This window comes from Panthera tigris, chromosome B2 (genome assembly GCF_018350195.1).
Source record: "Panthera tigris isolate Pti1 chromosome B2, P.tigris_Pti1_mat1.1, whole genome shotgun sequence".
Classification (NCBI taxonomy): domain Eukaryota; kingdom Metazoa; phylum Chordata; class Mammalia; order Carnivora; family Felidae; genus Panthera; species Panthera tigris.
Window position 1 is genome coordinate 97,548,682 of NC_056664.1, and position 26,011 is coordinate 97,574,692.

A 26,011-nucleotide genomic window follows, 5' to 3' on the forward strand; every position below is an offset into this window, starting at 1 on the left:
AGTCAAGAAAGACCAAGGGGAGAGTATAGAAAGTTAGTAGAGGAGGTCAGAGAACAGATTCTATAAAATGGCCACATTTATGGAATGGGGGAAGAAAAGAGAAAATGCAGAGGCCCGGAAACTAAGAAAGGACCGTGTACAGGAGAGTAGAGATCTTAAAAGCACGGACTGGGTTGGTCAGCTCCGGGAAATGCTGTGGAGAGCACCCACGGGAGGGCACGTGTTCTTCTTGTGGAGAAGTTGGAGTAGGCGGGTGCGATGGAGTCATGCTCCAGTGCTCCGTGCTGTCTTGGAAGCTTGTAGGAGTTCTTTATCCCTGTTTTTTTGTTTTTGTTTTTGTTTTTGTTTTTGTTTTTTTTTAATGAAAAGGTGTTTTGATGTCATTGATTTTTTAAAAACATGTCTAAGCCCCAGAGTAGACTCCCTGCTTTGAGTCATGGGAGTTCACTGCTGTATTCTGTGTGTGGCCCTCCTCCACCCCGTCTTCAAAAGCCTGAAGGTCCATTTGGCTTTGTACCCAGTGCTGGGACAGGGCTGTCTAGTGAAGAGAGCACACGCCTGAGCTGGCCTTTCGTCTCTGACCCTAGCAGCGCTTCTCAGCCTCTGAGCCCCACTTTCCTCGTGTTTAAAGGACCAGCGTAACGTGTAGTTGGGAAAATTAATGAGCTAATCAAAGCACTAGAATAGGATATGGCACATAGTTGGTACTCAGCAGAAATTTATTAAATAAAATAAAATCAGAGTTTCGAAAACCTGAAGTTTTAATTGAATAGCAATTTCTTCTGATGAGAAAAAAAATTAATCGCAAGAAATTAAGATGATAGAAGTAGATTTCAAATCTTGGATCTTTTTATGTTCTTCCGTCTTTGACAAGCTCTGTGGAGAACCGTGCTGAATAGAAACTAAAATCTGGAAGGGGGTGCTATATTGGCAACGTAGGATTCTGGGTACTTCACGGACCCCAAATTCTCAGAGTCAACTATTCTCTGCTTCAAGGATTTAGGGAATTTAAGTGATGCCTTTGACTGAAGGCTGGAGATTCAGTGAAGCAGTGATTTACATTATGTTAGTAATTAACAACTGTACCTGTAAATCTTGCTTGGGGTCCTTTAAATCTCGTGTTAGTTATATTTAGTCATTTTAAGATGTATTTAGGTAGTTAATTATTATGAGTATGCACACTTAACTAGGAAACTATGTTAACTCCCTTTCTGTGGCTTACCCTGCCTATGGGAAATCTACCTCTCAGACCATAAAATCAGAACCAAGGCAATAACTTCCACCTGATGGAACCTTGTTCTGGTTATTGGAGGAAATAAACTGCATACCTATAAAATGAGAGCAAATATTCCCATGATTATATTTCTTAAATTCTTATAATTTTCTTGGAGATTTGATGATTAAGCAGAAATATTTTTAAAGCATCTTTTTTAAAGGTTTTGTTTGAGTAGGAAGAGGCAAATGAGGTCATTTATTTTCTTATTGTTTTAATTGAGGCATATAATTTACGATCCAGTGAAATGCTCAGATCTTATATGTTTGATGAGTTTTTTTATATATAATTTCTTGTCAAACTGGCTTCCATACAACACCCAGTGCTCATCCCAACAAGTGCCCTCCTTAATGCCCATCACCCACTTTCCCCTCTACCCCACCCCCCATCAACCCTTAATTTATTCTCTGTTTTTAAGAGTCTCTTATGGTTTGCCTCCTTCCCTCTCTGTTTATAACTTTTTCCCCTTTCCCTCCCCCGATGTTTGATGAGCCAAAAGCATACAGGGGGGTGGGAGGGAGGGGAGGGTGGGTGATGGGTATTGAGGAGGGCACCTTTTGGGATGAGCACTGGGTGTTGTATGGAAACCAATTTGACAATAAACTTCATATATTGAAAAAAAAAAAGCATACAGCCATGTAATCCACACCCCTGTCAAAATTCAGAAGATTTCTATCACCTCAGAAATTTCCTCCCACAGCTTCCCAGTTAATTCCCATTCTCCCACTCATAAAGGGAACCATTTTCTGATGTCTTTCACCATAGATGAGCTCTACCTATTCTAGAATTTAACAAAAATGGAATATACGGTGTGTGCTTTTTTGCGTCTGGCTTGTTTTCTTTAACTTTTATTTTGAACCAAATATAGGTTCACAAGATGTTGCAAAAATAGTACAGAGGAGTCCTGTGTACCCCTCACCCAGCTTCTCCCAGTGGTGACATTTTACATAACTATCGTACATTATGAAAACCAGGAAATTGAATTGTATAGTACAGTTAACTAGAGTACTATTTCTGGCTCAATTTGCTTCTCAGTATATTGTTTTTGAGATGAAATGAAACTTTTTTTGTCACAATCTTTGGTATTGGCCACTAGGCTTGCTAATTTTGTAATGATGTATTTGTTAGTGAAGAGGGGACCAGCATTTGCTACTTAGGAGGCTTCTTTCCTATAAGGAATACCCAGTATAACTAAAAAACCTAATCAGCCAACTGGCATGGCGGGGGGGGGGGGGGGGGGGGGGGTGGTGGGGGGGGGTGGTGGTGGCAGTCATAGCCCTGGCTCTTCCTCTTCACTTCTCCTCCCTTTCTTGGGAAAGACCTATGAATAGGTAACTCTTGCTCACCTCAGATTCTCCAGGGATTAGCATATCTAAAGATTTGGGGAGGGTGCCTGGGTGGCTCAGTCGGGTTAAGCCTCCGACTTCAGCTCAGGTCATGATCTCATGGCTTGTGAGTTTGAGCCCTGCGTCGGGCTCTGCGCTGACAGTTCAGAGCCTGGAGCCTGCTTCAGATTCTGTGTCTCCCTCTCTCTGCCCCTCCCTGACTCATATTCTGTCTCTCTGTCTCTCAAAAATAAATAAACATTAAAAAAATAAATAAAACAAGTAAAAAGATTTGAGGAGACTCAGAGACCCCAGACATGTAATGTAGTGTCTTGGGTTTGAACCTAGAAATAAGAGAAAAACTAAGGCAGATGGGGATGGGGAGAAAGTTATCATCATGGTTGGAACTTGTAATTTATAGGTGAGGCAGACATACATTCTCAACCTGAATCCCTGAATTAGACCATCACAAGCTGTATCTCCTCAGAAAGAGCAGAGGAGAGCATCCTGTGCTCCCTAGTCAGGAAGTAAGGGATGGAGACGGGTCAGGAGTATTATGCTAGAGAGTATCTCTTCACAAGGAAGGAACATCAAGAGTGGGAAGTAAATATTCCTATGCCTACTGTTTCTGGGAAGAAACATTTATTTCTTTAAAAAAAAATTTTTTTTAATGTTTACTTATTTTTGAGAGAAAGACAGAGAAAGAGCTTCAGTGGGGAAGGGGCAGAGAGAGAGGGAGACACAGAATCCAAAGCAGGCTTCAGGCTGTAAGCTGTCAGCACAGAGTCCGACCTGGGGCTCGAACCCACGGGCTGTGAGATCATGACCTGAGCCTAAGTCTGTCACTTAATCAACTGAGCTACCCAGGCACCCCTTAAAAAAATTTTTTTTAATGATGATTTACTTTTGAGACAGAAAGACAGAGTGGGAGTGAGCGAGGGGCAGAGAGAGGGAGACACAGAATCCGAAGCAGGCTCCAGGCTCTGAGCTGTCAGCACAGAGCCTGACGAGGGGCTCAAACCCATGAACCGTGAGATCATAACCTGAACCGAAGTCCAGTGCTTAACCGACTGAGCCACCCAGGCATCTGACATTTGCTTCTTAATTAATGTCATACCTGCTCAGCCTCATCTCTTCATTGTAGACATATCAGTTCTGGCAATAAAGAAATGTCACTAGGGGCGCCTGGGTGGCTCGGTCGGTTAAGCGTTCGACTTTGGCTCTGGTCATGATCTCACGGTCTGTGAGTTCGAGCCCCGCGTTGGGCTCTGTGCTGACGGCTCAGAGCCTGGAGCCTGTTTCAGATTCTGTGTCTCCCTCTCTCTCTGCTCCTCCCCTGTTCATGCTCTGTCTCTCTCTGTCTCAAAAATAAATAAACGTTAAAAAAAAAAAATTAAAAAAAAAAAGAAATGTCACTAACTTCAACATGTGATTAGGAAAATTGGTGTTATTACTTGGTAGTTCTTGGTATTACATTATCTTTTTCCGATTCATTTTCCTCATTTTACCATATTGACATACTACATAGTTTATACAACATTCAAAATTTCAAGTATGCTGTTACATGTAATAGCTGCAACTAGCAGAATCAGCTACCTCCTCATTTTATCAAAGTAACTGACATAGAGACAGTAAATGGAGAAACAATCACGAACACAGGCGAGTGTTAGTCTCTGAGTAAGGCATTGGGTGTTTCAGGAGGATGGAACCACTTCCTGCTGAAGTAGGACACCCATGATAGGAATGTGCCAAGTGGGCTCCATAGCCAGGCACCAAGCAGTATCAAGGATTATGAATTATTATCACTTTCATGTGCATATATCTTAACTCCAATAAAACACTTGGGAATTTAGGTGCTAGTGGTTTCATGTGTAGGTGGCATCATTGATTCCTCTCATCTCAGCCAGAACTGTATTAATCATATATGAGACAGTATGAAACTTCTTGGGTTACCACAGAGGCTCTGGTTTAGGCATATATTGTGGTCGCAATTGGGCACACATCCAAAAAATGAGTGTGCTTTTATTAATAGAGGGAGATGGTTTTGCTGAGGTTGGAAAATGGTGTGGCTTTGGCTCTTAAATCATTTTACACTGTCTGTGGTCTCTGGTGGCTATGTTTATTCTTTCACATCATCAGCGAGAAGTGAACCATTTTGCAGTTGGCAGTTAAGTCGAGATAAAGCTCGAGGGATTTTGGTTATGGATATTCCAGGTGATTGAGAAATAAAATGAATGCTTTCAGAGATAGCCAAAAGGAGAGGGGGAGACAACAAACAAGGAGTCAGAGCTTAGGATGTTCACCTACCTGGTAGCAGGTGGACTTTCTGAGCCTCAGTTTTCTCATCTGAAAAGTGGGGCTCATAATACCTTTCCTGTCTGCCTTAGGGGGCTGGTGTAGGGAGCAAATGAGATCACGTTCACAGGATAGATTTAAAAACCATAAAGTAAGCTGCTCAAATTCTTTCCACGATAGCATTCAATATAGAAAAATAACTAAAACTGAATCTTGATGCCGATTTTGGTAGAGGAAACATAATAATTTTCAAATTAATGGTGCAGTCTTCAGTTGTGTTGTGTTCAAAAGGTTTCTTTGAAACCTGGTTTTTTTGAAATAGGGAAAAGTGTTTCTCCAAGGAACAATACCATGATTGATGGTGAAGTTCCAGGGCCAGCCAAAAAGCCTGTTGAACTTCTGCTGCACCGCAACGGGAGTTCTGTGGTGGACTGTGATCTGCAAGCCCTTCTGCTCTGGAGCAGTCCTCAGGGTGGAATGCCTTCTAGGGCAGAGGCTGATTAGTCCCCTGGGGGCTGAGGATTCTGATGGACGAAGGTCCAAAGGGAAGAGAGAAGGCTGTCCTCTCTGGAAATGCACAGTACGTAGAGGCTCAAGTCAACCAAACAGCCCACCCTGCCATGTGCCCCCCTGCCCCTTGCCCCTGCAGGAGAGGCTGCAGGAATGAGGCCCCAGCTGCTGGGCCTATGCTGTCATTCTTTTAATTATTTTTTTTTAATGTTTATTCATTTTTGAGAGAGAGAGACAGAGCGTAAGTAGGGGAGGGGCAGAGAGAGAGGGAGACACAGAATCCAAAGCAGGCTCCAGGCTCTGAGCTGTCAGCCCAGAGCCTGACGTGGGGCTCGAACTCACAAACCGTGAGATCATGACCTGAGCCAAAGTCGGACGCTGAACCGACTGAGCCACCCAGGTGCCCTGTGCTGTCATTCTTAAATCCCGTGATGTAAATCAGGAAGGCCTCATATTTTAAGACAATGATTTCTTGTGTTTGCTGAAGTATTTCAATTAATAGTTGAGAACATAATTTGAAATTGATAATTAAGTGCCTATAATGAAAAAGTGCCTATTTGAAAAAAATAGGTGCTTTTGAATTCTAATTTTACTGTACTAAAATGCTGTTTATAAATTATAAAAGCTTCATGAATCATCTCATCACTTCTCCAAGTAATCTTTCCCTTTAAAATGCGTCTCCCATGGGGCGTCTGGGTGGCTCAGTTGATTAGGCGTCCAGCTTCGGCTCAGGTCATGATCTCACGGTTTGTGAGTTCAAGCCCCACGTTGGGCTCTGTGCTGACAGCTGAAAGCCTGGAGCCTGCTTCGGATTCTGTGTCTCCCCCTCTCTCTGCCCCTCCCCCACTCATGCTCTGTCTCTCTCTGTCTCAAAAATAAATAAACATTTTTAAAAAATTAAAAAAATAAAATGCGTCTCCCAGTGTTGACTACACAGTGAGAACGTTCAGTGCTAGATAGGACAGCTTTGCCAAAGCCATCAGGCATTTTCTTGGAGATTCTGATGGAGGGTGAGGCCCAGTACCTCTTATGATCAAGAAATTTGGGGAAACTGGAGAGAAGAAGCTGCCTCAGAAAAAATGAGCACCATAAAGTTGTAGAGTGTAGCTCTGTCATTTTTCAGGAGTAAATTAGTAACGGGAATCACACCAGAATGTTTCTTTCTTGATATATACCAAAAATGTGGGCGATGCCTCAGACATCATCTAACCACTACTGATAAGCAAGGACGACTAAATTCTTATTAATCATCTTGGGAGATGATCAGTTCTATATTCTTCTCCTTTTTCTTCTTCCCACTGCTTGCCTCGCTGCCCCCATGCAGTTGCACTGTTAGGAGACAGGAAAAAAAGAATCGAAACTCATGTTCTTTGGTTTGCTATTTCTTTGTGAGATGACACCTGGGAACTGCTCCTTTAGAAGCTCAACAGGCATCTGTGTAACCATGTCACTTGCGCTTCTTTTTTATATCCCAAAATAAAACAGAAAAGTACATAAGTAGGGTTAGGAACAATATAAATTACAATGGAAAGTTAAGAGATGGATACACTTCCACCAGCATAAAGCTTGGACTTTGGTGAACTCCTGTTTTAGGGACAGGCCCATTGGGTGGGCTTTCCAGGGGGGATGGAAAACTCATTAGTGATTTCTGCAAATATATCTCTGTTAAAAGTTGGAGCAAGGCTGAGAGTTAAGTGGGTTGACTAGAAATTTGCCTTTAACTGTCACGGCAGTATTTAACTAGACTCTCCTCCCACTGATCTTTTACATTTTTCCCAGAAACAGCCCCTTGTCTGTACTCGGTGGTCAGCCCCACCCCCACCCAGCAGTGAGATTGGTGGCTCCCTGCCAGCCTCTCAAAATGGGGGGCCTGCCTTGCTTCCTCCCCCTGGTGACCTCCTCCCGATCTGCAGCCCTCAGGGCTTTGAGCTCTGGTTTACCACCAGGCCTCTGTTAATCCCCTGCACTTTTTTGCCAGAGTCTTCTTAAAGGGGAAGGTCCTCCTTTTTTGCTCCCTTGTCCCTTCAGCTCCTTGTCCTCCTTTTCTTCTTTCTCCTCCTCATCTCCTTTTTATCCCCTTCTTCTGTGCTTCATCCTGCCAGCTTTTTGTGGGCTTTTTATTTACTATCTTTATAGTAGAAAGAAGAATAAGAAACCATTTGTATACAAAGGAGTTCACAGTGGGAGAGAGGGTGCATGAAACCGTGGCTTTGCTTCTGTGCTGGGCATGGTGCAGGCATGAACAGGATGGTCTGTTAGCCTAGAGGAGATCGTGACCAGGTGCCGAAAAGTCTGCACAGAAAAGTTTTCCACAGAAAAGTAACCCTGAGCTGGTCCAGGGGATGGGCAGGCTGGAGAAGAGGTGGGAAAGGGATTGAAGAGGCCATTCTGGACTTGTCAAAGGATGTGAGTGTGGTGCAGCATTTGAAAAGAGGAAGGGGGACAAGAGGTGAGCTTGGAGGCGTGAACTACACTGTGAAGAGTGAGCACCCTTAAGATATGCATTGTGCCTGATAGGCCAGCAGAAGTCAGAGGAGGCCTTTGAACAGGGAAGGTTAGAGTTTGAGATGCTTCCTGTGGCCACAGGGAGTCATGTGGAGAGATGAACAAGGCAGGGGAGAGGTTGGAAAGAGCCTGTTGAGAGGTCTGTAGAGTTTGGGAAGGAGGTGACACAGGCTTAAATGGAACCAGCAATCCCGGTGGTGGAAAGAAGAGGAAGAACAGGTGACCCTTAGGTGTGAAGGGGGAAGAGTTTTAGCGCCTAGAAAGGAGCTGCTATAATCAATAAGATGGAATAGGGAATGCACAGAGAACTGGGCCCCCTCCAGGAAGTCCATTTTTCTTTCATCCGTTATTTTTTATTCCTCTGCTCCTTTAAAATCACCTTAAAATCTACTTCAGAGATATTGTCTGATTAATTCATGGCTTTCTGATATCCTAACCTTTCTATTTATCCCAGTCTTTCCTTCATAGGTATTCACCCATTCAGTCATTCCATCCACAAATGTTTATTGAGGACCCACTGTGTGCCAGGCACTGGATTTGGGCATAGGGGCACAATGATGAAAAGACCGTGCATAGGCCCTCACTAAAGCTTCGAGTATAGAGGAGTGGACAGACAATAAAACATAATACTAAATAACCTAACATTAAACAGCTTGTGGGGGGTGTAAGGTAGGAGATGAAGTTTGAGGGGTTGGTGAGAGTCAGATCATACAGGGCCTTGTAGACCATGGTCTGAAGATGGAATCTTATCCCAGGAGAAGTGGACAAAAAGCTAGTAGGGCTTGTGGTGACAGAAAGCAGAAAGACATGGTTCTGGGATGTCACTGAGGTTGGGGCTTGAACAACCAGGTTGACGGTAGTGGCATAGATTGAGGTGTTACTGTGTATTTTTCAAGTATGTGGCTCATGTTGCACTTAAGTTATTCTACCAGCATCACAGCTAACACACCTGGCAATACTTGATGTCACATCTCACTCAGCTCTGCACACTCCCCACAATGTGACACGTGCAGTACATGGAGAGGCCATGTCACATGTAAACGTGTGCCTCCACTCTTGACTTGGGCCATTGAATCCAAGCTGCGTTTGGGAGTAGAAGAACCTTGAGCTGTCTTAACTTTTTCTAATGAGGTAAGAAAAATGGTCGAGAGAGGGAAAAACTGAGGCCGAAACAAGAAAATAAAAGCTCCTAAGAAAACTGTTCCTTTTGCTGACGGCATCCCTTGCCAGAGGCTGGATGTGGGGAACAAGGGGATGGCAGTAGATCAAGGTGCCCAATCCGTGAAGCCTTAGGGACCAGGGAAGAGGACATGTTTTTGTGCATGATGATTAGAATGCATGTTCCCTGGCGTCTGATGGCCTGGCTTCAGGTCAGGATTCACATGAGCATCTGAGCTCTTTGGACTCTGAGTTGGGAAAGCTTGTGAGTCATTCCTCGGGTTGATGTAAACAGCGGTGCTTGAGTGAGTGCCTGGGCTGTCTCTGGAGAAGGAGAACAGATAGAGCCAGGGTCTGATGATGAGAATTTTCCATTTTATGGTGGTGATGGCCTGGAAAGCCTAGAATGATTTATTAGCCTTCACACAAGACCATTCCTTAGCTTAGGAGACTATATTGTATAGATCCACGGTGAAGTGGAACGCTCAAGTGGTTTGTTTTCCCCTCCAATGTTTTGGATGCTGAAGCTTTCAGGGAATACTTTACTGAATTGCTGTGTAATTGAATTGACTTCAAAAGGCTTGAACACATTTACTTGAAGCATTATTTTTATTTTCTCTGATTTCAAGGTAGTTATATTTTAACAAAATCTTTTTGTTGCTGTTGCTACAAAGGAAAACTAATCAAAGATATGTACCTTAATAATTGTTTTTAAAGTTTATTTATGGCTATAATGAAGCCTTATATTTACATAATGCTTTACAATGCACAAAAACATTGTCCCATGTTTCCATTTTATACACACAACCACCCCAAGAGGTGAGCAGGGATTAGGAACCCCTTTTCACAGATGAAAGGATGGGGAAGTTGTGCAATGAGTGGGTGCCTCAGTCACATAACTAGAAAGAGATTTGGGACTTGAGTCTCTACCATTTGACTCTAAGGATAGGTATCTCTCTTCTGTATTTTGGGTGTGAAGTCCCACAAAAAATGTGGGAATGGGACACACGATGTTTGAACTCCTATTTGGTGATGGGCATTGGTAATGCCCTTCACACATCTTGTCTCATTGAATCCTCACAACTCTAGGGCAATTATCACCATCCCCACTTTATCGATGAGAAAAATGTTCCCCAGAAGGTTCACAAACTAACCAAAGCTAGTGAGTGGTGGGCTGGGATTTGACCAGGCATCCAAATCCTGAGCTGACTCTTCTTAACCAAGAGCCTGTCTGTACTGTTCCATGAGGAAAGATCACACTGCATCAAAATCCTAGAGGAGAACACAGGCAGCAACTTCTTTGATCTTGGTCACAGCATCTTCTTACTAGACACATCACTGAAATCAAGGGAAAATGAAAGCAAACATGAATTATTGGGACCTCGTTAAGACACAAAGCCTCTGCACAGTGAAAGAAACAACCAACAAAACTAAAAGGCAGCCTAAGGAATGGGAAGAGATGTTTGCAAACAACATATCTGATAATGGGTTCATATCCAAAATCTATAAAAAAGTATCAAAGTCAACACCCAAAAGACAAACAACCCAGTTAAGAAATGAGCAGAAGCCCTTAATAGACACTTTTCAAAGAAGACATCCAGATGGCTAACAGACACATGAAAAGATGCTCAAGATCACTCATCATAAGGGAAATACAAATCAAAACCATGATGAGATACCACCTCACACCTGTCAGAATGGCTAAAATTAACACAAGAAACAATAGGTGTTGGCGAGGATGTGGAGAAAGGGGAACCCTCTTGCACTATCGGTGGGAATGCAAACTGGAGCAGCCACTCTGGAAAACATTATGGAACTTCCTCAAAAAACTAAAAATAGAACTACTCTATGACCCAGCATTTGTACTATTAGGTATTTACCTAAAGAATACAAAAATACAGATTTGAAGGGGTACATGCACCCCAGTGTTTACAACAGCATTTTCAACCGTAGCCAAACTGTGGAGAGAGCCCAAATGTTCATTGACTGATGAACGGATAAAGAAGATGTGGCATATATATATACAATGGAATATTAGCCATAAAAAAGAATGAAATCTTGCCATTTGCAATGACGTGGATGGAGCTAGAATGTATTATGCTAAGCAAAATAAGTTAATCAGAGAAAGACACATGATTTTACTCATGTGTGAAATTTAAGAAACAAAACAGGTAAACATATGGGAAGGGGGGGAGAGAAGAAGGGGAAACCACAAGAGACTCGTAATGATAGAGAACAAACTGAGGGTTGATGGAGGATTGTGGGAGATGGGCTAGATGGGTGATGGGTATTAAGGAGGGCACTTGTTACGATGAGCACTTGGTGTTGTATGTAAGTGAAAAAGCACTGAATTCTTCTGAAACCAATATTGTACTGTATATTAACTAAAATTTAAATTGAAAAGGAGAGACTTAAAAAATAAACAGCAGCATTAATTAGGTATTAGGTATTAGGTAACAGCAGCATCAATTTTACTAAACTTTACTAAATTGGATTTACTAAATTATTCTCTTCTTCACTTTTAGACAAAGATAGCTCTCCTAAACATTTTTTATAAAATAAGACGAATATGCAAGAAATAAATACTTGTCTCTTGGAAGAGAATGAAACTAACAGTCTTAAATATCCTTTGGTCACAGCAATATTTGATGCTACTCTTAAGACTATGGACTGAGGGGCACCTGGGTGGTTCAGTCAGTTGAGAGTCCGACTTTGGCTCAGGTCATGATCTCGTGGTCTGCGAGTTCAAGCCCCGCGTCGGGCTCTGTGCTGACAGCTCAGAGCCTGGAGTCTGATTTGGATTCTGTGTCTCCCTGTCTCTCTGCCCCTCCCCCACTCATGCTCTGTCTCTGTCTCAGAAATAAATAAATATTTTTAAAAAAAAGACTATGGACTGAGAGGTTTCTTTTTTTAATATTTTTCAAAAAGTTTATTTGTTTTGAGAGAGAGTGTGCATGCACGTGTGTGCATGTGAGTGGGGGAGGGACAGAGAGAGAGAGACAAAGAATCCCAAGCAGGCTCCCCACTGCTAGTGGGGTCCAATACGGGGCTCAAAATCACACCGTGGGATCATGACCTGAGTGGGAATCAGACGTTTAACCGACTGAACCACCCAGGTGCCCCTGGAAATGAGATTTCTAATCTGTGGAACTGATGTCGCATGTCTCAGTGTGAAGTGAAAGTCTTATTATGGACAGCTAACAGACCCGGATGATGATCTATTTAACCCTAGGGTTTTGGTATAATAATTGCTTATTAACATGAATTTCTCATTCTTCACCTTTGAACCAAAGTAGGCTCTCTTTGTATCCATTTTTTTTTTTTTTTTTTTTTCCATTTCATGCTACTTGTCCTTAGGCCCATGTTCTCTGGTAGGAGATGCTTAAAAGGGGTTTGGTTTTGCTACTGATTTAATGAAGCTTGTAGGATGAATCGTGTTGTACTGATCAGTATTGCTGTATTTTCCAATTAAAAACAAAATGGCGCAAATGTGCTTTTATCCCAGATGACTGCTACACTGAGAAACTTGGTTGATTCACCACCAGCAAGAAGTAAGTTGCTAAGCATCAGTGCCCTCCCCCAGCTCTGTGCGGTGATGGGACAGTACATGGCTGACAAGGATGTCTGCACCAATATTGCCAGAATATTCAGGTAGGTGGACTAGGAAAACAAAGCAGCCTTACACAAATGCTAAGGCTTAAATTTGGGGGGGGGGCGGTATCTTTAATATTCGTGTGTGTGTGGCTGGCAAGGAATCCTATTTTGCTTCTTACTTCACCTAAAAAAAAAAAAAAGTAAATCTAATGGCCTAAGTTCAAAAAAAATGATTTAAACTGATGACTCCATTTCATATGGTTTTCTAATGCGATTCTAAATTCATCCATTGTAAGTCACCTTAGTTCTTTGGTGAGTCAGGAGTTATCCTAGGGTTTTTACACAAACAAAAATTCCTCTTAGCTTATTGGAGATAAATAGCTATATCACAAAACATGGTAAACTTTCTAGTACACTTAGAAACGGTACTTAAGGGTTTTAACTCAAAAAGGGGAACATTGCTTACAAAGTCTCATCTGACCTGATTTGTAAGAGAAGGTTATTTTATTTCAGTTGTTTGACTGAACTTTGGCTCACACATTCACTAATCATGCTCACACTTCACTCCAGGAGTGATGACCATCTGAATCCAGGTTGCTTTAAAGCAAGATGTTTAATTTCAGAACAGTCTTTAAATTATTATATTTCCTCCCTCACTGCTCCTTGAGCCAATGTTTTAACATAATTATCCTTCTCAAGAGACCTGGGCATTTCTTGAACTTCACTGTAATTGTTTAGCAAAATAGAAAATTTCCCGAACACTGAATTGGTAATTGACCACAGTATGAGGATGAGTCCAGATTTGATTTTCAGCACTGTGCTTTCCTGCCTGGATACTTAATTTGGGGTCCTTATCACTCTCATTTTGAAGCACTGTAAAATCATAAATTTTGTGTTTATACATGGTGGCATGTAGGAATCCAATTTTCATTTTTTTTCCACGTGGATAGTCGGTTGTCCCAGCACTTTTTATTGAACATGGCATTTTGTTTTTGCACTGATTCTAAATGCCTAGTTAGTTAAACACAAGCAAGGTTCCTTATACTTGTAGGTCTGTTTCTAGGCACTTTGTTTGGTCCATCCTCAGACCAGTACCACACAGTTTCCAGTGTTATAGATTTAAGTCTTGCTATAAGGCAAGATGAGTCCTTTGCCTCTTTTCTCCTTTAAGGTCCAAATTCTTCCCTCTTTCTCATGAACTGGAGAATCAGCTAAGGTCTGGGATAGGAACTTTAGCATTTTTCACAGAACAGCACTGAGTATGTAGAGCAATTGGGATGCAGGAGTGGAGAATTGACACCTTTATGATACTGAGTCTTCCACCAATAAACGTTTATGATGTCTTCTTTTACATTTTTCCATAAAATTTTATTTTTTTCTCCAAAAAGATTTTGCACATCTTTTGTCAGATTTATTTCTTCATGGCTTTTGCTGCAATTATGAATGCAATCTCTAAACATATTTTTAAGGGGACTAAGAGGTACAAACTTCTACTTATAAAATAAATAAGTCATGGGGAAGAAAATACAGCATAGGGAATACAGTCAGTAATATTGTAATAACTTTGTGTGGTGACAGATGGTGACTACGCTTATCATGGTGAATATGTTATAATGTATGGAATTGTCAAGTCACTGTGTTGGAGACCCGAAACTAATGTAATAGCACATGCTGACTATAAAATATGTATATAAAATATTTCCTAATAGGCTGTTGCTGGTGTACATAAATAGTATTTAATATTTGCTTATTAATTTTAATCCAGGAATCTTAATGAAATTTACATCTAAGCATTAGTCTATAGATTGTCTTGGATTCTGTATGCAATTTGTCTGCAAATAAGAATAGTTTCGGGTTTTTTTCCCCATCATTACAACTCTTCCCTGCTGTCCCCACCTCTTTCTAATTGTATCACTCAGGATGTCCCATACAAAGTTGTAAGAGTGTTGAACCTGCTGCCTTTCTCCTGCAGAGAAATATTTGAAAGAAAATATTTGAAAGAAATATTTTTGTGGTTTTACCAGTTAAAAATAATATTTACTGCAGGTTTTTGTAGATACCCTTCAGAAGGTTAAGGAAGAATTTTCTTGCACTAATGGGTGTTAGATTTTCTTGAATGCTTACCTAGTATCTATTTTGATTATGTAGATTTTCTTTTCTAAATTCATTAATATAGTAGATTACAGATTAATAGGTTGTCTGACGTTAAGCTGCTATACATTGCTAGGTTGAATTGACTAATATCTTGTTTAGGATTTTTCATCTATGCGTTAGATGAACCTTGTACTTTTCCTTTTGCATTGTCCTTGTTTGGTTTTAGTGGCAAGTTTATACCAGTCTCATAAAATGAGTTGGGAAGTGTTCCCACTTTTTCTCTATTATCGAAGAATTCCTGAAAATTGAACTTATCTGTTTCTTGAAAAGTTTGTAGGACTTGCTTGGAAAGTGCAAGATTTGTGTGTATCATTGACCACAGATTCACTTTCTTTAGTGGCTATATATCCAGCCATATTTCCTCTTGGGTTAGTTTCAAAAAGTTCTATTTTTATAGGAATCTATAAAAATCTATAGCACTACTAGGAATTTACCCAAGGGATACCAGAGTGCTGATGCATCGGGCACATGTACCCCAATGTTTATAGCAGCACTTTGAACAATAGCCAAATTATGGAAAGAGCCTAAATATTCATCAACTGATGAATGGATAAAGAAGATGTGGTTTATATATACAATGGAATATTGGCAGTGAGAAAGAATGAAATCCTGCCATTTTGCAGCAACATGGTTGGAACTGGAGGGTATTATGCTAAGTGAAATAAGTTAGGCAGAGAAAGATAGATATCATATGTTTTCACTCATGTGTGGGTCTTGAGAAACTTAACAGAAGACCATGGGGGAAGGGAAGGGGAAAAAAATAGTTATAAACAGAGAGGGAGGGAGGCAAACCATAAGAGACTCTTAAATACAGAGAACAAATTGAAGGTTGATGGGGATGGGGGAGAGGGGAAAGTGGGTGATGGGCTTTGAGGAGGGCACTTGTTGGCATGAGCACTGGGTGTTGTATGAAAGCCAATTTCACAATAAACTATATTTAAAAAAAAATAAAGTAACCCTATGTGTATTTGAGCTTTCTGGAAACCAAAACAAAACAAAACAAAAAAACCAAAGTTTATTTTTATTTTCCCATTTGACATTTCTGCAGCAAACTTACTTCTTACTATGACTGCTGTGCAGCCTTGGCCAACTGTTCCAGATGTTATGCCTTGTTTTTGAAAGTGATAAACAAATACCAGAAGAAACAGGTCAGTTCTTTATGTATTTAATTCTTCAGTTTGTCTTTGCATTGGGGTATTTGTATAAGCCCATGTTAAATGACCTTATGTTTTGAACGTACAGGTTTCTATCAGAAGCTTCCATTTGATGTGTAATGGGCAGCCCCAGGAGTCAGAGTTATCTGTAGGAGTTGAGGAGAGACTAGTTGGAGGGAGAAATGGCTACCATGGGATGTTGATGCGGTAGGATCCCTGGTTTAGGGAAGAGGATGGGTGCACAGTGTTGTTGCTGCCAGTGATCCCTGGACAGTTAGACGAGAGTCATCCTGGGGTGGGATGGGAGTTATTTGCAGGCCCAGTCCCAGGCTTGCTGAGTGGGTGGGAAGGGGCCTGGCCATCCGCACTTGACTGAGAACCACGGGGACTTCTGATGCAAAGCACAGTTTGGGATTCCCTGCACGGGTATACTCTAAAGATTCTTCTAGACTGGAAATTTTCTAATTCTTTGACACTTTAGTATTTAGAAGATGAATCATTTCAAACAAATGTAAATATTAGAAAGAAAACAGAGGCGCCTGGGTGACTTAGTTGTTGAGCATCTGGTTCTTGATTTCAGTGCAGGTCATGATCTCACAATTCGTCAGATCGAACTCTGCATCAGGCTCTGTGCTAGCAGCCCAGAGCCTGCTTGGAATTCTCTCCCCTCTCCCTGCCCCTCCCCTGCTTACTCTCTCTCACTCTGTCTCTCAAAATAAATAAATGAACGTTTAAAAAAGTTTTAGAAAGAAAATAATTTGGTTTTAATGAATTGGGTAACAATATATAGAGCTATTTAAAAAAGGGAAGATGTCACAAATGACTCCACCTTAATATAATCATAATAGTACAGACATTAAGTTTTATTATGAGTCTTTGAATATTCATTAAATGCAGTTTATTCAGATTTATAAATGATTACAGTTACATCACCTGTTTGGTGACATATTTGATACATGAACACAATATATATTTCAAATATGGTAAACTTTCAGAATCGCACACTAAGTTTCATCAGCTTTAAACCAAATAATTTATATGTATACTAAGAACATTTTAATATAAAGCTTTTGTGTTTGTTTATATTGGCCATCTCAAAACCACCTCAAAATATAACCCATGTTTCCACAAATAGCGCTGAATTTATTTTTACCCAGCCAAGTACTTCTGCTGAGAATAACTAAGTTTGTCAGATTTTATGCTATTATTAGCTAGTTTATTAAAATGTTACTAGTCTCTTTTTGGTTATACAGATGACAGAGAAGTATCTATCTATGCTCATATTACACTATTACTACATTTTAAAGATGGTAAAACCTTGCTTAAAGTGTTAGTAATTTTTATTTGGCTTTTAAACACTGATTTACAAATGTGTACTTGAGTTTCTGATTCTGAGAATTTGGGTTACAAATGCTTTCACCTACATATTTTGTATTTTTTCTAAATTACATACTTTGAAAGATTTCAAGGTATAAGAATTTGCTACGTCAGGTGAAGAATGATTTGATTAATCTACCCGAAAGATTCTCCATTGCTGTTAAGTGTCCATTAAGCATTTGTCCATAGGCATCTTGGCATAATGTATTATCATAACTGTAATCTTAGGGCAAGTGAATTAATCTGGTGAAAAGCTTAGGCACTCCTATTCCTGGTTTTCTTTTTAAGTAAAAGAATAAAATGGCAGAAATATATTTTACATTAAAAGAATTCTTTTAGATCTTATACTTTAAAAGTTTAGTTATGGATTTTGTTTGTAAATGTGCTTTTATGATTTTCATTGTAATTTTATTTTACCATCATTATTCTTTTTTGCTTTGGTGTTTTGATTTTGGATGATTTAGATAACTATAACCAGAGAAGGCATCTTTGCTTGGACTAGAATTTTCAAATGAGGATTAAAGAATGCATTTTGGTTTAACAACTTGAATTCAAGTTATGTCATAACCTGTACATTTTTAAAAAGGAAGAATACACATCAGTTCAGTACTGATAAATAGCCCTATTGTTTTGTAGCATTACTAGTAAATAACCGTTTGTTTTTCTGATTATAGCTTGGATGATGGCTGTGTTTAATAAACAGACAAAAATCCTGGTATCTTGCCAATATAAGACATTTGAGATGTCAACACAGCTAAGGGTATGCTTTTGCTGCTGTAAGGGACTATATATCTTAAAGTTTAATCTGCATAAAATTTTACTGTGGCTCTTAGCAAACTACTTTTCACTTTGGACCAAAAGTTCTCATAAAGCAAAATTGGTGTTTCAAAGCCATCTTTTTTCTCTATTGACCTATATGATAATTTTGTGTTCCTATTAAAATTATTTTGGTTAGAAGAAGAATGAAGAGCACCTTGCAAACTATGTACAGTTCATGTTGTTTCCAGAACCATCAAGGAAATGCATAATTTATTAAATTATTTTAATCATTGCAGTGAAGATCATATTAAAATATATTACATATTTCCTTGCTTTCTTAGAAGACACTAAGAATAATTTAATCTCTTCTTGATGCCAAAGGTCAATATTACAAACATTAATTATTGCTCTAGAGGCTATTTGTCCCATAGTGCGAGCATGAGTCTGTTGATGAGATTCTTTTTTTTTTTTTTTTTTTTGAGAGGGATACAGAGGGTGAGCGGGGGAGGGGCAGACAGAGAGAGAGAGAGGCACAGACTCCAAAGCAGGTTCTAGGCTCTGAGCTGTCAGCACCGAGCCCCACGCAGGGCTCACAAAGTGTGAGATCGTGACCTGAGCCCAAGTCAGACACTCAACAGACTGAGCCACCCAGGCATCCCTGATGAGATTCTTTAAATGTTTTTGTCCTTTCTGTAGATTTCTCTCTCTTCCCTTTCTATTGATTGTTAACTCTGTCCTTGGTAGTCTTTACTTGTCTTTACTTTCCTTTTGCAATTATTGGCTTGCAATTAGTAGGGGAACCTCATAATAAAACTTGTTAAAAGTATCAGCTAAAAGGGGCACCTGGGTGGCTCATCGGTTAAGCGTCAGACTTCGGCTCAGGTCATGATCTCACAGTTCATGGGTTCAAGCTCTGCTCTGTGTTGACAGCTCAGAGCCTGGTAGCCTGCTTCCGATTCTGTGTCCCCCTCTCTCTGCCCCTCCCCACTCACACTCTGTCTCTCGCTCTCAAAAATAAATATAACATTAAGAAAAAGAAGTCTGTTTTTATTTATTTTTGAGAAAGAGAGTGAGCATGAGTGGTGGAGGGGCAGAGAGAGAGAGGGGACAGAGGATCCCAAGCAGGCTCTGAGCTGACATCAGCAAGCCTGGTACGGGGCTGTAACTCATGAACCTTGAGATCATGACCTGAGCCAAAGTCAGACGCTCAAGTGACCAAGCCTCATGTCTTCTGCTTTTTGCGCCAATAGCTGGAGCCTTTCTTAGCTAGAGAAAATGAGATGGTTTATTAGACTCTTCCATGAATTTTTTCTGCCAGACTTGTGTCAAAACAAGTAGTCCTGGAAAAAACAAGACAAACAAAAAAAACTAGTCCTGGGACCAAACCCAGTGATAACATTGATAATGCTTTGATAACACAGCCAATCACACTGATGAAGCTTCAGGCACTGGTCTGAATGAACCACTTAGATTCATTCAGGTGAGTTCAGGTCTTCTCCTGCAGGACCCTCAGAATGGCTTGCAAAAGGCAGGGCTCATTAACCTCAGTTAGCTAGACAGACCATGAGTTGCTGATTCCTAATTGGTGAAATAATCCCCAAATTTTATTGTTAAGATAATCACCAAATATTCCTACCAATGTCCTGCTTTGAGAAAGTTCAGTATATACCCATATTGAAATTTTGTAAGTTTGCAACAGATAAATTTGAGGAAGATTAGTGCATATACAATCAAATGATGGCCCAGTTTTTTCCACCCCTCTTTGCACTTCTGTGACGTGGGCCTGTGTCTGAAGGCTGTGTGCTACCAGCCAGGGTTTCTGGTTTATCAACAGTCTCAGAGAAAAGGAATCCACCCCTCCCAGCTCTTACAAAGGACTTCCTCAGGGAGAACAAGGGAAACTTCTTTGGCTCCTGTCTGGGAGGTTAATTGGTCCAAAATCCGTGGTACGACTAATCACTCCAGTTCCCATACACACAAAAACGGAGACCGAAGCACAACGTTTCGGTCAGCTCGATGCAGTTTGAAAGCTAAACTTTAGCATTAGGTAAAGCCTCTATTAAAAATGGTAACCCAAATTCAATTAAATGACAAATCTCATTTAAGAAATGTGCACATATTGTATGCTCTCTGGTGTAAACTACATTTGGTACAAACCAAATGTACAAACAGATGGGCCTAGTAACTCAGGGATGAGCAGGGTCAGTATCAGCCTTGCAAATCAGGGCCTGCCCTAGGAGGTGCCTCTGACGTCACCATTGCTGCATTTAGCATCTCCCCAAAATATGCTTGGGTTTGTTTTTTGGAAGAACATGAAGGGATTTTCCCCATTTCTTCTGTAAATATCTACTGGGCAAGGGATCCAGTAAAATGCCTCAAATGAGATTTGTATGATGGGCAATTTTTTACGGAGGTCATGGTCTAAAAAGAATAACCTTTATCTACATTCCCATCACATGCCCGTTGAGCAACTGACTATCTGACTCTCTCCATTTGAGATATGGCCAATTTCTTGTGTTTTTTTTTTTGTTATTGTTGTTTTTGTTTTTGTTTTTGTTTTTTTAAAACAGAACATCCAGAGGCAGGACCCTCATCAGAGCCTTCAAAAACACTGTCTGGGAATTGCCCGACATGTCCTTGCTTGTGCTGCTTTTAAAGTCATGCCTCTCTCATTCCATTTAGACTTCTTTTAGGGTAAGCGATCATGTTCGGCCACGTACGCACAGCGAGCACTGTCTGATTTGGAATGCTCAGGCATCGTGGTGTTGACAGTGAGACCTGGAATGTCTGAAGGGTATGGGCTGAGAGCACAGACATCTGCCATTTTTCTCGCTGTTCCTCTGTGATGCAGCCACAGCCATGCAGCAGTCCAGAGATAACGTGACCTCTCTCTCCCCTCCATCTTTTTTGGGGCCAGTGAGGATTTGTTAGGGAGGCGCCTCCACCCCTTCCCCTGGAGCCTTTATATGGTAACTTGGCTCCTGGCTCACCCTCTTCCTCCTGCCTGGCAGGAGCGTGCCCTGTGGCTGTATTCCCAGCCCCTCTGCAGACACATTCCCACTGCTAGCATTTGGCTGAGCTTGCTCCTTTTTTCAGCCTTGGCCTTGGTCTGCACCCCTGACCGGGCGGGCAGCACAGTAAGCCCTTAGCTTGTTCATTCTTTCCAGCTCCTGCTGCTTTGCCCTTGTGGAACTGGCTCTACCCCGCTCAGCACGGAACCCAAACGCCTGACTTATGTCTGTGGACTTAAGAACAGAACAGAGCACAGTGAAATTCTAGCCTCGCCTGGTGCTTTTGAGGGATAGCCACGTCCAGAAGCATATAGTTGTTGCTCAGGAAATGGCTGCTGATGGAATGGATAGATGAACGGAGGCATCAAGTATAATCCCTGCAGGTTTTTAAACGCTCCTCTACTTAGATTCTGGGTATTGAGTCACCAGCATCCCAGATCCTGCCATTTTGTATGGTTCAGCACTTAGGCAAACTGCTGACCCACTTTCAGCACCGCAGGGTTAATTAGCGTTTTTGCCGTGGTGCAGTGTGTGTTCCAGATTGGTAAAGTTTATCTGTTCTTCAGCTCACCTGTATGTTCAATTCATGTTGAGGTTTTGTTCGAAGGTGGGAAGTTGGGTAAATGTTGTAAAATTGCAAATCGTGATTCAGCTCTCAGATCCAGATTGTATGAGAAGTTCCTAACTACATTTTAAATGGGGCATCTTGAAAATCTTTCTAAAATGTTTTCTTTTACTTAGTAGAAGTAGTTCTCTCCTAAGTAAGTGGAGTCTGATGAACATAGTTTATTCTTTCTGTGATAGTTTGATATAGTTCCTTCCCTATGGTCAACATTATACACACCAGTTATTTTCAGGCCAGGTGGGAAGGGTGTGGGAAATGAGGAGGAATGTGTTCACCTTGGCTGGCTATGTGCGGGGAGTAATAATGTCAGGTAATGCAGAACTGGTCACATGGGGCTGGATGGTGCATTGGACACTGGCTTTGACATTTAACAGGCAGTGGATGTTTTTGAGCAAGGAAATGAGGTAAGAGCTGTGCTTCAAGAAGTGGTATTGACAGTGAGGCGCCTGGTTGGCTCAGTCAGTTGAGTGTCTGACTTCGGCTCAGGTCATGATCTGACGGTTCAGGGGTTCAAGCCCTGCGTCGGGCTCTGTGCTGACAGCTCAGAGCCTGGAACCTGCTTCAGATTCTGTGTGTGTCTCTCTCTGCCCTTCCCCTGTTCATGCTTTGTGTCTCTCAAAATTAATAAACATTAAAAAAAATTGTTTTTTAAAAAGAAGTGGTATTGACAGGGGCATCAGGGTGGCTCAGTCAGTTAAGTGTCTGACTCTTGATTTCGGCTCAGGTCGTGATCTCAAGGTTTGTGAGTTCAAGCCCCATGTCGGGCCCTGTGCTGACAGCACAGAGACTGCTTGGGATTCTCTCTCTCCCTCTTTCATTGTCCCTGCCCCACTCATTTCTCTCTCTCTCTCTCTATCTCTCTCTCAAAAATAAACTTTAAAAATTTTTTAAAAATTAAAAAAAAAAAAAGAAATGGCATTAACATTGATCACAGAGGGAGGATCCCACCAAGGGTCTGTGACAGGAGGCTACAGACAGATTAACCAGAACAGGCATGGGAAGGAGGCGGTGGGGGGAGATTTTGAGATGGCAGAGCAAAGGGAACTCAGGGACTGGTTGGTGAGGGGAGTGAGTAATCAAAGATGCCTGTAGGACCAAGTCTGGGGGATCTGGCAGATGAGGGTTATGGTGAATGAGGAGTTTGGGAATCCGTCTGTAAGCACAGATGGCCAAGGTCCTGCCTCTTTTCCTCACCAGGGTTGGACTTTGGGGTCAGCAAGCCCCGTGAAGCCTGAGTCTCCACATCTCTGGGTAGAAGGAGAGCCTCCTTCGCTGACTTGAGGCCAGTCTCTCTCACATGGACAGTCACATCGACAACTGCTGCTATGGGAGCTTGCCGGCCACTCAGCCGTGTCCTGCTCCTGGCTTTGTTCCAGTTAAAGCAATTTCATTTACAGCAGTGAGGGGCCCATTGAGACCGAGTAACGTGCTGGCTCCCAAGGGCACAATGTATTTGAAACTAAAGAGAATATCCCACAGGCTATAACTGGAGGGTACAGTTGAGGTCAGGTTTCTTGCAATAGGTGTACCTGTTTGTCTGAGTTCTGGTTGGCCGTAACTGTTGCTAGGCTGACTCCATTTTTATGCAAAATTTGAAAGTCAGTATGAACTAGTTATACTAGACTGACTTCTTAAAAAAAAAAAAGTACCTCTCCTGATTCATCTTCATTTTGTTGTTTCCAAACTACAAAAGCTGTTGCATATATATATATATATATATGCAACATTGTATTAAATTTGATAAAAATGCTCTAAAAGTTCAGGGGTGATTTATAGGTGGCTGTCAGATACTGTCAGAGAATAAAAGAGAGTATCTGTATCTCAATGGAGAATTGTATACTGATGAAATAATTTCTGCTATGGAGTCAGTCAGTGGTCTCTACAAATCGCTGATGTTGGCCTTTGTCTAATTTTTTCAAATCTGTATAGAATGTTTAGTTAAGTGACGTTTTGGAGACTTGCAAAAGATTGGCAACAATCCTTAATCTCTCTTTGTGGACCAGTGAATAAACCTCTCTATGACACTGTCCAAGGCGGTCCTCTGCATGGCGCGGGCCGCCCACGGTGAGCCATGGGGCCTTGCAAAGCCCTCTGGCTCAGCCGGTGTCCTCGGGCCTCCAGATGAGTTAAGATCGGCACTGGTGTGGGGATAAGGAAGCACCACCTCTGCCAGCCTCCCGGGAGACTGCTGCTATTTTGGCCTGTTCCACGTTCCCTAGATTTGCAGAGAATAGATTTGTGAAAGGGGGTGGGGGGGAACGAAAAGACGCCCGAGCCAACCCTGAGAAAGAGGACGGAAACAGTGAGCGTAGCAGTTGCTGGAAGCTTGGTGCTGCAAACAGCGCAATCTGCCACCCCCATTTGTTGATCCCGCGTGCCATCCTTCAGTTGGCCCTGCTGCTGCCAGGAACCACCCCCTCCTTTTTCCATCTGAAGGCAGGGAGAGAGGTACTGTGGCAGTGTTAACTCTTCCTGCCCTAAAGCCTAGAGTCTCTTCTTCGTGAAGCGTATGCCATGGTAGGATCCACACAGGTATTAGAAAAAAAGAACTGCAGAAGTCGAAGGGGCCGAGGGAGTTTTCTGAGAAAAGCAGCACTCAGTCTTCCCAGATTAGACCACATGTGACCGTGGAGGGAGGAAACTTGAGTTTGGAAGAATGATGATCTCTAAGGAAAGCTGCCTTCGCCTCCAGCCTGGGATCTGGTCTGAATACCTGGCAGATCAGCAGTGACGGGTAGAGATGGAACAGGGCCAGAGACACCTGCTGAGTTCTGCTAAGGAGGAAAACAAACATAGGAAGAAGAGGCCTAGGAAGAGGGAAAAGGGAGAATAGCGTAGCATCCTTCAGAAGGCAGCTGTGATGTTTTACAGGGTAAACTGATTAGTCCTGATATGAATGAGCAAAGAGGATGCAGCCACTTTTTAAGTTTTTAAGGAAGTCATTCAAAATCACATATAACATCTTTCCTGTCTTGCTTCACATGCTCCTGAGGAAATGAGGGAGGAGCTCAATCCAGGGAATAGCATGAGGTCCAGCAACATCAAGAGACTACTGTTAAGTGCCTGAGGGAGGTGACTACGGGTAGAGATTGGGAACACTTTGTTCAGATTAAAGGGCTACAAATTATGACTTTTAATGAATTTGCATATCTAAATGCTTGGGACGGGGCCCGGCACGTCATAAACACTGTGTGTTCATTCCTCCTGCTGCTGCTGCTACTGCTATTATGGTTGATGATTAGAATTTTTCAGAGGTAGGAGTCATGTAGAGTGTCTTTAATCAGAAATTATATTATCAGAGTTTATGCAAAAAGCTCATATTCCTCAGCTTAGAAAATATGAAGTGGAATATCCTTCGAGGAGCCTAATTCTTAGAAATACCCTCTGCCCTGGTTGGAAAGGGTTCTGCTTCTCTGCTGGGTGTGTCCAGGGTGGAGGAGGGCTTTCCGTCCAGAGCCCAGGGAGGAACCTCTGCCATCGGGAATTATGTGAAGTAACCGCCGCCTTTATGTGAAATGATGAGTGTCATAATGAAATTGTGTGTCCTTACTTAAGATTTGAGAGCCACAGACTTCAGCATTTTTAGGGAACTGCCTGGTGATCAGAGACAGACAAGGTGAGCCCAGTACCCAGGAAGGGGACTGTCCCAGGTACTTTCTCAAGACCCGCTCCTTTTCTCCTGGCTAACCTACTCCGTCCTCCCCTCCATATATCTGCATTTTATACATTTTTAAATGTTAGACTCAAATTCATTGGAGGTTATTTTGCCAACCCCCACCACTGTTCTCTGGGCATCCTCTGATCTAAATTTCTCGGAGACTGTCGGGTCCGTCCTGCACAGTTAAATGCCACTAACATGTTACTGATAGTACATGAAAGCGGTTCAGAGCAGTGCCTGAATCATTCCTCATGATTTGTGCTTTACCTGTTTTGTCTCATTTACCCTCAATAGAGTACAATACGATACAATACACTACAACACAATATTTCCCCCATTCTACGAATGAGTTAATAGAGGCATAGAGAGGCTAAGGAAAGTCACATGTATGAACCAGACTGCCTGGCTTTCAGGCTGGAGATTACAATCCCTTTCCGTGTCTAGCTTCCTGCTTGGCCCTTTTAGTCTTTGCTCTTCCCCCACGCTTGTTAGCCTTGTCTTCTCAAATAGATTAGGAGCTCTTCAGAGCACGGTGCCTTACCCTGTTTCTTCGAGTGTATTCTCCCAGGCTCCCAGCATTCAGAGTTCCCTTAAGGGCTTCAGGCGCGCTATT

General features: G+C 41.8%; 1 protein-coding gene across 9 annotated transcripts in view; it reads left to right on the top strand.

Moving 5' to 3' along the window:
- The window catches only part of ARMC2 (armadillo repeat containing 2), a 138,811-nt gene that overhangs the window by 60,449 nt on the left and 52,351 nt on the right, over positions 1–26,011 (top strand). For all 9 annotated transcript variants that reach the window (XR_006217787.1, XR_006217789.1, XR_006217786.1 and 6 more), the window contains 2 exons: positions 12,572–12,717; positions 15,863–15,962. Coding sequence is in view for 4 of the 9 variants with exons in the window: in XM_007078746.3 (XP_007078808.2) it covers positions 12,572–12,717; positions 15,863–15,962 (246 nt within the window). In the remaining 5 variants the exon portion in view is untranslated. The remainder of the gene's footprint in view (positions 1–12,571; positions 12,718–15,862; positions 15,963–26,011) is intronic.